Source organism: Silene latifolia, chromosome 5 (genome assembly GCF_048544455.1).
Source record: "Silene latifolia isolate original U9 population chromosome 5, ASM4854445v1, whole genome shotgun sequence".
Taxonomy (NCBI): domain Eukaryota; kingdom Viridiplantae; phylum Streptophyta; class Magnoliopsida; order Caryophyllales; family Caryophyllaceae; genus Silene; species Silene latifolia.
In genome coordinates this window covers 36237385-36249758 of record NC_133530.1, presented here as the reverse complement: position 1 = coordinate 36249758, position 12374 = coordinate 36237385, and the positions used below count along the sequence as shown (strand labels likewise).

Here is a 12374-nt window from a genome sequence, read left to right as displayed (position 1 = left end):
TAAATATATTTTACTTTTTAAAAAATATTTTTTAAATTAAAAAAATCGTTTAAAAAAGACTTTAAAAATTATTTCTTGACCCGTATTCTGACTCTAACCCGACCCGTGACCCGTATCTGACCCGACCCGACCCGCCCGACCTGTTTGACAGGTCTACTTCAAACACAAAATGGTTTAATCCATTTTAAATATAAAATTGGTCAAACATTATCCCACATAAATAAAAATGAACTAAAATTTGCGATTTCTTAACTCATATATTATATTTGACTCGGGTTTTTTTCTCTAAAACGGACATAGAGTCAATTGTTTCCCCAAGGCTGAAACTGATTCAAGTGAATACCGTAATTGATAATCCCAACGTGCTACTTCAATTGTTTCTCGAAACTCCTTTCCTTCATTCCTTGGTGTTGGTTCCAAACTTCCAATCTCCCGCAAAATCATACTGTAACCCTAAATCAAATTCCATCCCAATTCAATCAATTCTTCTACTTTCAATTAACTATTCCCCAAATTTCTCCTTCTAATGGAAGATCCAATTGCGTTCGACCATCACCACCACCAACAATTCCAAAACGACGCTGTTGGATTACCTACACCTCCCCTTGACGACGGTTTCCCCCTTTTTCCTGAACTCGATGACGTCACTGTTGATTTCGGGGTTGACGATTTCCCCTTTGATGTTGACTTTGACCTCTCTTTTGACGATCTCTCCTTCGCCGACAACCTCCTCCAACAACCTGAACCTAATTCCGACCCGATTAGTTATGACGTTTCGGAAGATCCGGCGAACCCTAATTTCTGCAATTTGGGGAATAATCAGACATTGGATGACGTAAGGGTTTATGATTCACCGTCTATGGAGGCGAATCCGGATCCGAATTCTTCAGCGGGTTCGAACGTGGGATGTTCAAAGAGTAATTCAGGTGTTTATTCAGGTAATTCTTGTGATCCTGATGTTTCTTCGTCGCATTTGTTGATTAATAATAATAGTAATGATAATGCGATTAATTCGGATTTAAGCCGGCAAATGACTGAGATTGAAGAAGGGAAAACCAGTAATCAGAGCTATAGGAATGATAACAGCAATGATAGTAGTAGTAAATGTGTGTCGAAGTCGAAACGGAAGAAAGGAATTGAGAAAGATCGTGCTGCCGAAACTAGGAGTAGTAAGTATAGGAGGTCGAACTCGAATGTGAATGCGACTGTGCTTTCGAGTGATGATAATTTGGAGGGAGGGGGTGATGAGGATGAAAAGAAGAAGGCGAGGTTGATTAGGAATAGGGAGAGCGCACATCTTTCGAGGCAGAGGAAAAAACAGTACGTTGAGGAGTTGGAGGAGAAGGTTAAGTCTATGGTCTCGACTATCACAGATTTGAACGGCAAGATTTCATATTTTATGGCGGAGAATGCTACGTTGAGGCAGCAGTTGGCTGCTGGAGGGGTGGGGCCACCCACATATCCTATGGCGCCAATGCCTTACCCTTGGATGGGGTACCCTCCTGCTTATATGGTCAAGCCTCATGGCTCAAGTGTTCCTTTGGTTCCGATACCTAGGTGGAAGCCTCAGCAGCCTACTCCGGCTCCTAAGGTCAAAAAATCGTCTGAAAGGAAGACGAAGAAGGTCGCCAGCGTGAGTTTGCTTGGGCTGTTGTTCTTTATGTTGTTGTTTGGAGGGCTTGTGCCGATGGTTAATGTTAGGTATGGTGGGGTTCAGAAGGGATCAGTGTTTATGGTTGATAAGCATGTGGACAGGCTGCCGCATGGGGATGGGAGGTTTGGTCATGGGAGAGTTGTTCAGGAGTTAAATAGTTCAAAAGGGGGGAACACTAGTGAGCCTCTTGTTGCGTCATTATATGTTCCAAGGAATGATAAGTTGGTCAAAATTGATGGGAATTTGATCATTCATTCTGTGCTTGCAAGTGAGAAAGCAATGACTTCTAATATGGCAGTGGGACCAACGACTAGCGAGGAGACCAGTTTAGCTATTCATGGGAGTTACCCACCATATCCTACTCCTGGACCCGGAAGTAATGATTGGAGGTACCCTCACCTTGACAGAAATCAGAATGGAAGGCAAAGGGCTCTTCCGTCCGGTTCTACTGATTTTACTCCAGTTGGTTCAGATGGCAAGCTACAACAGTGGTTCCGTGAAGGCCTTGCAGGTATTGTTTTGCACTATATTATTTTGTCTTCCCCGCTTCTTAAGTCGCGTTTATCATATATCCATATGTGGTCATATGCTTCATTTATTAATCATACATGCCTACTAGAGTATTAGGTATTTGATGCGGAAAAGTTGGAATATTGATATGATGGTTTGTTTTACTCATAACCATATCTCTGTTCGCGATTAGCTGATTAGAGGGGGAACATTCCCACCACCACCAAAACATAGACGAATAATTTTTATCCCATGAATAATTCACTGAAATGTTAGTTTCGTGGCAATGAGCAACTAGTATTGTCTCAGGGTGGCGTGAGTTCGAACCCCTGGGAAAGCTTTTTACTAGCTAGCATATATTCTTACCTTCTGTCTTGGGCTCATTGCGCAAAAAGTTATTTAGTCCACAGTAACGATCGTAATTCAACGGCATTCAGCGAGTTTTAGGGTAAGATGTTTTTGGGTTCGATCTATGTGGTAAACATATTACTAAATTTTTGTTTCCTTAGTTTTGGGAATTTAAGTAATAAACTAGTTTGTCCAAATCATTTGAAGAAATGATACTCTAGCTTATACTCCCTCCATTTCACTCAATTAGCTTCATTTGATCATTCTCCCTCACAACAAAAGCTAAATAGGGTGAATTGAGTAAAATGGAGGGAATATTTATTTATTCGGGTTTTTTTTACAAGGTACCCTCGTGTTGTTTTGAATTATACGTGCTATGATGGTACTGTTCGTTTTTTTTACAAACAGAACTGGTACTGCTAAGCTTGGTAAATGCTTCTTAAAATACTCAAACTACTAAAATTTGAGATTTTAAACAGTTAAATTTTGTAAAAAAAATATGTTTTTATCATTGAGTAAACGATATTTCTGCAAATGATTCGACAAATTATTGTCAAAAAAGCAATAGAAAGCGAATAAACTAAACATTTAAAAGAGACGAGTTAGAGCGCTCTAGCCTCTAGGTAAATGCTTCTTAAAATACTCAAACTACTAAAATTTGAGATTTTAAACAGTTAAATTTTGTAAAAAAAAAATATGTTTTATCATTGAGAGAACGATATTTATGCAAATGATTCGACAAATTATTGTCAAAAAGGCAATAGAAAGCGAATAAACTAAACATTTAAAAGAGACGAGTTAGAGCGCTCTAGCCTCTAGGTATTTTAAGAAATTTTCATTAAGTTTAGGGGTACGCTAATGTTTTTTTTTTTAAAACGAGGTGTACCATGTAGAATTCAAAAAATCAGGAGGGTACCACATAGAAAAAAGCTTTTATTTTTTGTACAATTGACTTGTAAAATTTATTAATTGTCCCCTCGAAATCATTGGAAAGAAAAAAATGTGCTCCACCCAAGTTGAAAAATCTTCCGTCCGCCACAGCTGTTGGCTGGATTTAATTGTTTTTTTCCAAACAAGATGTATACCTATTTTTTTCACTTTTCAGAGGGTTGTGGAGGAGGACAAAATTCTTTGTTTGGTTAGTAAATTGGGTTGGACGGATTCGGAGGAGAGGAAATGGGATTCTAAGGATGGGGAGAAGTGGACTTTTGAAATGTGATTAAGCTTCATGTTCCTTTCCTTCATTCTATCACCAATTTCGTTCCTAGAATCGTAGCCAAGATGGCATAAAGGAGTATTGAGGATTATTAGCTTGTGGATTTTCGTTAATTTAAGAACATGTTTCTTTGCTAATTCAAGGGGATTATTTTACATGCTGCAAGCTTAAAAAAAATTAATTATCCTGAATGGAGCGGGGAGCCACTGGACAAAATCGTTTTTTTTTTCTTGACCATTTATTGAAGTCACATTTGTTATTGTTGCTGGGTTGTGTTCTCAGTGTAATGTATGTAAAAGCGAGGTAATTGGAATTAGACTGTAAAAGCGAGGTAATTGGAATTAGACTGGTGGACCTCTACCTTTTCTGTGTGATGCGTCTACCGAGATATGTTCTGAAGTGATTTTTTTTCACACTATTGAGATGAACTAGCAAGCATCCCCATTGTTTATCTCCACCCAACCTCTCTTTTTGATTCACTGACATCTTTACAGTATTATTGATATTTTTTGGGAGTTCATATATATACATCATGTTTCATGGTCTTGTACAAAGCCTCTCTGATAATGCTTGCCTGAAAGGCTAAAATTGCATGCTTAATCGAGGATCACATTCATATTCATCCACCTCATTCTATGATCATTTATTCATTGGTACCTTTTCTCTTCAGGGCCTATGTTGAGTTCCGGCATGTGCACGGAAGTGTTCCAGTTTGATATCTCACCAACTCCTGGATCAATTGTTCCAGCTACATCAGTAGCTAACATGACTTCCGAAGACGGTCTAAATTCTACCCGTCCCAACAAAACAAAGAATAGAAGGATCCTCCATGAACACACTATTCCCCCATTTGATCCTACACTCAACACTACTGAAGATTACATGGGACTACATGAACAGAGTGATGGACTCCAGAGCAATAAATCCCATTCTTCAGTGGTTGTCTCAGTTCTTGTTGATCCCCGAGAAGTCGGCGATGGTGATGGTGAAGGCATAATGGGACCAAAGACTCTATCTAGAATCTTTGTTGTTGTGCTTATCGATAGTGTGAAGTATGTAACTTATTCATGCATGCTTCCATTTATGGGATCAAGCTCTAATCTGCTAACGACATGAAAGGTTAAGAATGAAGAAAACAGTGATGGAACTATAGTCTGCTTTCTCCACCATAGTTTTGTACAGTATTGCAGTATTACTAGTAAATTAATGTAGAGTTGTAGACTATAAACCTTACAGTGACATCTTTACTTAGCTGGTTTCTCTCTTGTAAACCGAGTTGTTTTCATGTTGAAACGGCCTTTTACTGTAACTCTTTGACTTGAGTCTTTCGATTTTACAAAAATAAAAGTAACTTGCAGAAAGTTATGAAACTTATATTGAAGTTCATGAGTATCGTTTATGATGTAGAATATATAGGGATGATTCTTTGACACTTTTTTCCCAAACATGATTCTTTTTTTGCATAATAAATGTGTAAAATACATGATCTCTGACACACTGGCGTCCTACATTTACAGCCGAATCACAGTAGCTCAGTATACAAAAAAGACAGGTATATAATGTTGTACTCCGTATTTAGCAAATACAGTATACTACCCTAAACTTGGAAAGAATCAAGTATTGTCTGCAGGGTTTTCTTAGCAGTCGGCCATTGTTTGTCATTTGCACTGGCCACAAATAATATAACTGTATTCCCTTTTGCTGTTGCTTTTGCTAGATTGTGTGTTCCCGTCTGAGCATATGGTGTCTCCAACTCATATTTGTAGTACTGTTACATCCAACAATAAGGTTAACCAACTTATCACATAGCCTTCTAAATCAGACGAGACTTGGCAAACAGGTCATTTGTGTAAAGCTTGAATAGGGTTAATTTCAGATACATGATGCATATCGGTCTTCTTCATTCATGCTTTCATGGTATGCATTATTTCAGAAACTTCAGTCCGTCTTGCTTCAGACCGCAAGATACGTCTGAAACAATAAGACCTCTCACAAGTGGAAATCACATGGGTGGTGGGACACCCCATGTGCTTTCCCACTCACTTCCTAAATGGATATTTTGTGAGAGGAAATGACCCGTCTTATTATTTCAGACGGATCTTGCGGTCTGAAATAAGAATTTGTGCAGAAACTTACTAGTAATTTTTACTAGGTGTAAAGCACATCTTTCTGACAGACAATAGATATAATATCAGGCATTGTATATAGGTTTAGGCCACAAGATCTGACTGATGGATCATTTGGGTCGAGAATAAATCATCGGTCATTTTGAATTGTGTCGGATTATTGGAGTTCAGAACTTTTCGGGTGCAAATGTTACAAGAACTTGGATTTCACCGAGTACAAGTTAGTTTAGCCGGTAAAGTCAATGAGGTGTAATATTCATGAATTAGGTTCGATCCTTTAGTATTACTTGTATAATTTATACCTGTAAAACTAAACAAAAAAAAGAATCTTTAGAAATCTTACCGTCTGGTCACCGATCTTTTCGATAGTAGTTTGGACCAATTCATCAGGGTCAAGGGTGTTTCCGGTGACGAAAGGGCCAAGGGAAGCAATGAGTTTTTCAGGAGTTCCAATATCTTCAATTGTAGCATTAGGCTTGTTAGTAAGGCGAATGAGAGGGGAAGCCACAACCTGGATTTTACCCTGCTTTTCATCTTCAAATTTAACCTCAATCCATGGCTCTGCACACTTTGGTTGACAGTAATTTCCTGACAGTATGTTGGCTATCCTCTGTTGCTTCCATGTTGGTGGCAACACAAACTGATATGGTGCTACATTTCCTGCAATACCATTACTAACAACCTATTCAGATGTTACTCCCTCTCATCATTCACGAGATTCTTTACATTTTCCTTTTTCCGTATGTTCAGCACATTCTTTATGCTTCCTTCTTTAGGTTTAAATGTATGGTTAACACGACATAAATACCTTTAAAATCACATGTATGTAAGGGCGTAAGGCCCTAAAAATCTGCATCAGAAGCAAATGTAAAGAATCTGATGAATGAGATAGCTAGTCCGTTCTCACCCAGTTGATGACCGAGTGTACAATAAGGTAACGCTAATTCATTTTCCATAAATATAAAACACGGAATTGTTACAACAACCAACATGTTCAAAACCATATAATATTTCAGAACATTTCGTATATATTCAAGATTTTGCATGCACGAAGGATTACGAAACTGACCTGCACGAAGGGCGGGGGTGTCCTTAGAAGAAGCTTGGAAAAGAACAAAAGAAGGATCAAAAGAGGAAGGAGGAAGATATGAGCCAACTTCAACTTCCTTAGCAATGGAAGGAGGGATAACTACACCTATTTCTATAAGAGGAAATAATGCAATTCCTCTTAATATATCTCTTCTTAACCTTCCTTCTTGTTTAAGACTTGTAAGACTTTGTTTTTGTAGTTGTAAGAATGTGTTTTTTGAAGAAATTTTGGGTTGGAAATGAGAGGAGATTTGTTTAAGGTTGTTGTAGTTGGATTTAATGGAGGTTGATGAAGAGGTTGTGGATTGAGTTAAGGGTAATTGAGTTAGTGATGCAATGGCCATGTTTGAGTTAGTTAGTTATGAGTTGTTTGAGTTTTGAGGAGGATAAAATATGAGGATTTTGGATGAGGTTTGAATGTTTGAGATTTGGATATGAGAGGTTCAACTTGATCCATCAAGGTGTGAAGTGGCATTTTGGATTTCATGTCATGCCCTACTTTGAATGGAGTATAGGGAGGAAGTCATGGGAAATGGATCCTCTCCATTTTCTTTCTCTCCATTTCCTTTTACAATCTCCTTAAATAATAATTTCCTCTTTCAATCTCATTTTCCTTTATTTTTATGTGTAAATTTAGAACCGTTAGATGTTGTCAATAGGCGATCCGGGCCATTAATAAGTACTTGCCTCTCCATTTCTTTTGAGGAAATGGAGAGAAAATGGCCTCGAAGTCATGGTTCAATGCCGGAGCCAGAAATTACAGTTTAATGGATCGTGGATAATAGAGAAAATTATACTCCTTTTTTTTTGTAATCGGTACATTAAGATCAATAAGAGCAGAGGCGATCAATTGCACTTATTATAGTTAAACGACAAGTGAATCAAAATGATGTGAATAATCCAATTGCTCATCCAAAAACAAACGACTGATACACCCACTAAGGCCTCGTTTGGTTCATACGGAAATCAAATTCATGTGTTAATTTGCAATGCACAGAAGTTTAATTCCTACATTAAAATTCACATGAATTAGAGAAATCCAATTTGCAATGCAATGTTGGAGTTTTATTCTCCTAGGAGTTTCCAATGACCATAAGAGGGGTCGGTAGTTAAATTCCCCAATTATGTAGGAGTTGGAAACTCCTTGAAGACTGAAACTCCCCCATTTCACAAAAAATAAGGTAACCACCAAACAACCTCTAAAAATCAAAATTAATGAGATTTTAAAATTCTCATAAATTGGATGGGCAACCAAACAAGACCTAAGATAAAAATGGATTTTTTGGACAAGAAATTAGCAATTCTCTTCCCGGTGGTCTTTCTTAACCTCTTCATTTGTATCCTTGCTAGATGGTAAGTCGAGTAACACCTGAATTTGACTATGGTTCTAAATAATGGGACACTCATTTTTGAAATAACGGATCCAAAACATCGAGAATAAATATACTCCCTCTATTCTGGTCATTTGTTGTCCTAATTCATTTTTGGGTATCTCAATCAATTGTTCTTTCTGTTTTAGAATTGTATTTGATGAGCAATTTGATCTTTAACATTTAATTTGGTTCACATGTCATCTAATAATTGGCCCCCTCCCCTTTTCTTGATCTTTGTGCCAAAATAAAAGGACAACAATTGACCAGAACGGAGAAAGTATAATTTTTCATTCTGTAATAATTTTTCCTTTTTTACCACAAATTATAAGTTTTCATTGTTATAGTCTTCTATGAATGAGGATCTCCATTTCTTTTCACATGGGGTATTATATTATATATTTCCATCTTATACCTATTAATCCTTTTCTTTTTTTGAAAGTACACTATCTGATCAGTTCAGAATTAAATCTGAATCTTTAAAAAGATAATGAACCACCATTTCTTTTAAGAAAATAGAAAGGGTCTTTACTCACTGCTATGCTCCTATGTCGATGTGGAAAGACTAAACTTGGCTCATATATACATGATGTGTTAGTCAAGACGTTATATTTATGTAATTAACAAACTGAGAGGAGTATTTGACTGGTAAGAATTGTAATTTGTAATTTGTAGTTTGTTGATATTTAACTGATAAGATCGACCTTGCTTAGATTCATGACACACACATACATGAAAAGGGAGTATCAACCACCCCATCACCATTTCCTTTTTAATATGGAAGAAGTAGTGGTGCTCCAACCACTTCAAATTAATAGCATAAGGTTGATGGTGATATATGCATCATTTTGTTTGTGGTTGTGGGTAGCTTTGTTGAAATGTTTGGCCTTAACAAGGTCCACTTTTGCATCAACCAATATCTTCCAAGTGCTACTCATTTTTCACAAACTCTTGTGAGAAAGTTGTGACGTATCAAAGCAGTTAAAATAATGTAAAAAAGAGAAAGTGTTTCTAAGATGTACACGTTCTTTTTCGTCACAAGTAAAAATAACTGCTCATTTTTTTTCCTACACCCATGTATCATAATTGTCTTCCCACTCATTTTTCTTTGAAAAAGGGTGTAGAGAACGATTTCAACATGCTAATTAAATGACTATTAAAAAAAAAGCACATATAGAGTACGATAAGTCGATAACTGAACACAAATATTTATTTTATATCTACATACACAAATTTTGAACTCCCAGAGAAAAAAATTTCTTTACATGAGGAAAACATAAGGTAAAATTGATAAATCACTACAAGGTGAAAATCAAACGCACAAGAAATATAAATGATACGACGATGTGTCCATAATTACATACGTAGTAATTAATTTTTTTTGACAATAAAAAATGTGAAACTCGACAAATAATGAAAAAGATAACAACATGGTCACGAGTAGTGACGTTGAGAACTTGTGATGATGATGATCAAGCCAAAGAATCAATCTAGCAACAGCACTCTTCACAGATGAAACAACAGCATAATGCTGCCAAACTGCAATTATTGTCAAATTAAACACACTTATTATTTCTGTACCAAACAAGAAAAATAATTAACTCGTTTTGGACTTTAAAAGTGTAAGTCTCGTATAAAACGGTTTTTTACCATATGACATTGTAAAACTATATAACGAAAGACCTTAATGTTTTTATTATGGAAATTGGTGATTGATAGAAGTTATTTTGGTTGGGTTTTAAGGTAAATAATCACTTAATTTTACAATAATGCTTATGTAAAACAGTTTTATATAAAAAATTTGCCAAGTCACATGCTTCTTTTTTTTACAAATTAATTGATGTGGTTAGATTTTCTAAAATATGATTAAATCGGAGAGTTGTATTCATTTTGCGTCATAAGTTTTCCTTAAGACGGTAATAAAGTTAATTTTCCCAGATGTATTTGTGTATTTACAAGCATACTTAAAAATATATCAACTCTACCAACTCCGCTAAAAATACGGAGTAGCACACATCGCATGTTAGTCTCTTTTAAGGCGGCTTTATACAAAAACAGATCTATCTATCCAAAAATCGTGATCGACATACTTGGGTCAGTTATGTCGTAAGACCGTTTTATAGAGTATATGTGGGGATCGACATAGTTGAAGAGTAGGAAAATTAAGAGATGATGAGAAATAACATACCATCCTTCAATGAAACCCTTTTCACCCTTTTGCTTGGTACGGAACAATCCCTTCTTCTTTATCTTTCCCTCAGGAGTTACAAGAGTTGGGTAGCCTAAATAGCATCAAACCAAAATTAAAATTAAATTAATTCCCAAATAATCGAATAAATTAAACTCGTCTCAATTTCTAAAAGTTAAATACATCATACTATTCCAATATTTTACCGATACGGTTGATATTTAACCCATTTTTAGTTAATACGTTCAATCATAGGTTAAAACACAAGAGAAACAACTACGACACATTAAACTACGCTAAGCGTACAATCTCACACTAAATTACGGTATGAGATTGTCTTCGACAAGAATTTGTGATCGATATAAGTAACATACCAGCAGGAGGGGCGTTGTCCATGTTTTGTTGTTGTTGTTGTTGTTGTTGGATGGTCTGAGTCTTGGCCATAATGTTGAAAGTAAGTAAGTAGTTTGTGTAAAAGAAACTTGTTTGTTTTTGTAAAGTGTTAAATGAGATGAGATAAGTTTAATAAAGACTTGTAGTTTGAAAGAGAATACAAGGAGGATTGATGTTTATATAGACGAAGAATTGGTGACAAGTTAGTTAAGTTTACAAGGAACTTAGGAAAGTTCCGTTACTTAGCCGTGGAAAGTCCATTTTTTTATGCCACGTTTTTCCTTCACACGGCTATTAGCTTGAGGTCGATTAGGATATTATTGAAGATAAAATCTTGTGTAATTAGTACTCCCTCTTTGTTTCGGTCATTTGTTGTTCTTTTTTATTTTAGATGTCTCAGTCAATTGTTATTATTTTTATTTTAAGAATGCATTTTGATGAACAATTTGATTATTCACCCTCAATTTGGTTCACATGTCATTTAGTTATTGACCATCTCCTCTTTCCTTGGTCTTTGTGCTAAAACCAAAGGACAACAAATGACCAGAACGGATGGAGTGTTTTTTTAAGAGAAAAAGTCCCGAAGGGCATTACTTCATTAAAGATAAATCGAACAAAACAACAGAGTTTGCAGACGGTGGGTAAGTTGGTAACCCATCTGACACAAGACTTTACCATCTACTCTAGGCACAACATAAGCTAACGCATGAACTACACAATTATTTACATGACTCGTATGCATTTTAGAAGTTGTAGATATTCTTATTTTCTTATATTGTTACGGCAGACAATGTAAAAAATAGTAATGGTTTCTTGATAAAGACTTTGAAATTGGTTCAGTCAAAGAACGAGTTTAACTAGGTTTGACATAGCTTGAGTCTAGCTCTAGCCAAGCTTGACAAAAAATTGAATCGATTGCGAGCTCAACAAAGCTTAAGAACAAAAGCTCATTTGAGCTCGTTTTTATTTCCTAATTATCGTTTGATATTTTTAAATTAAATTTAGGATTTTTTGGTCAAAAACTATCTTGTTATTATTTTTTTTATTTTCAACTTCCTTTGCTTTCTTTATTTTTTGTCAAAAACTACATACGCTCAGAGTCACATATTTGCTCTGTTTTCCAGCTTTAACATATCTTACATAACTCTTTTATGTTTTAATCTTGCTTAGGCCCAAATTTCAAAAGTCATGATGTACTTACGCACGCTTAACTTTAGTAGATGTTTGTAATTGTTATTCAAATATGAAATCCATAACTTTAGTATCATTTGATATTTTCAAAAGTCATGATGTAGTTACGCACACTTAACTTTTATATTTTAATCTTGCTTAGGCCCAAGCCGAGATCGAACACTGATTTTAAGAACTCGAGCTCAATATCGGTTTGATTTTCTATATATGAGACAATCTCAAACTTTGCTGAGCTTGATATCGACTCAGCTCGATTGCACCCAAACCTAACCGGAAATAATTTAGCACA

At 35.9% G+C, this 12374-nt stretch overlaps 2 protein-coding genes and 1 long non-coding RNA gene across 3 annotated transcripts; 1 reads left to right on the top strand and 2 right to left on the bottom strand.

Moving 5' to 3' along the window:
• Positions 1-316: 316 nt before the first annotated feature.
• On the top strand, positions 317-5109 carry LOC141657265 (bZIP transcription factor 17-like). Its single transcript, XM_074464429.1, has 2 exons — positions 317-2165; positions 4399-5109. Exons 1-2 carry the CDS (start codon positions 527-529, stop codon positions 4842-4844), a joined length of 2085 nt encoding a protein of 694 aa, XP_074320530.1. The 5' UTR covers positions 317-526; the 3' UTR covers positions 4845-5109.
• Positions 5110-5238: 129 nt separating this feature from the next.
• Positions 5239-7428, bottom strand: LOC141657266 (psbP domain-containing protein 6, chloroplastic). Its single transcript, XM_074464430.1, has 3 exons — positions 6924-7428; positions 6198-6514; positions 5239-5496 (listed from the first exon to the last, which is right to left on the bottom strand). The coding sequence occupies exons 1-3, from the start codon at positions 7285-7287 to the stop codon at positions 5326-5328; spliced, it is 852 nt and encodes a 283-aa protein (XP_074320531.1). The 5' UTR covers positions 7288-7428; the 3' UTR covers positions 5239-5325.
• Positions 7429-9500: 2072 nt separating this feature from the next.
• On the bottom strand, positions 9501-11111 carry LOC141657263 (uncharacterized). Its single transcript, XR_012548702.1, has 3 exons — positions 10876-11111; positions 10502-10595; positions 9501-9852 (listed from the first exon to the last, which is right to left on the bottom strand). It is a non-coding gene; the product is annotated as an uncharacterized LOC141657263 (long non-coding RNA).
• Between the last annotated feature and the right edge of the window lie 1263 nt (positions 11112-12374).

Coding starts and splice junctions, on each gene's coding strand:
- LOC141657266 (XM_074464430.1), bottom strand. CDS start 7,287: ATGGCCATTGCATCACTAACTCAATTACCCTTAACTCAATCCACAACC. Junction 6,515..6,923: donor CACCCCCGCCCTTCGTGCAG/GTCAGTTTCGTA, acceptor ATGGTATTGCAG/GAAATGTAGCACCATATCAG. Junction 5,497..6,197: donor AAAAGATCGGTGACCAGACG/GTAAGATTTCTA, acceptor TGGATGTAACAG/TACTACAAATATGAGTTGGA.
- LOC141657265 (XM_074464429.1), top strand. CDS start 527: ATGGAAGATCCAATTGCGTTCGACCATCACCACCACCAACAATTCCAA. Junction 2,166..4,398: donor GTTCCGTGAAGGCCTTGCAG/GTATTGTTTTGC, acceptor TTTTCTCTTCAG/GGCCTATGTTGAGTTCCGGC.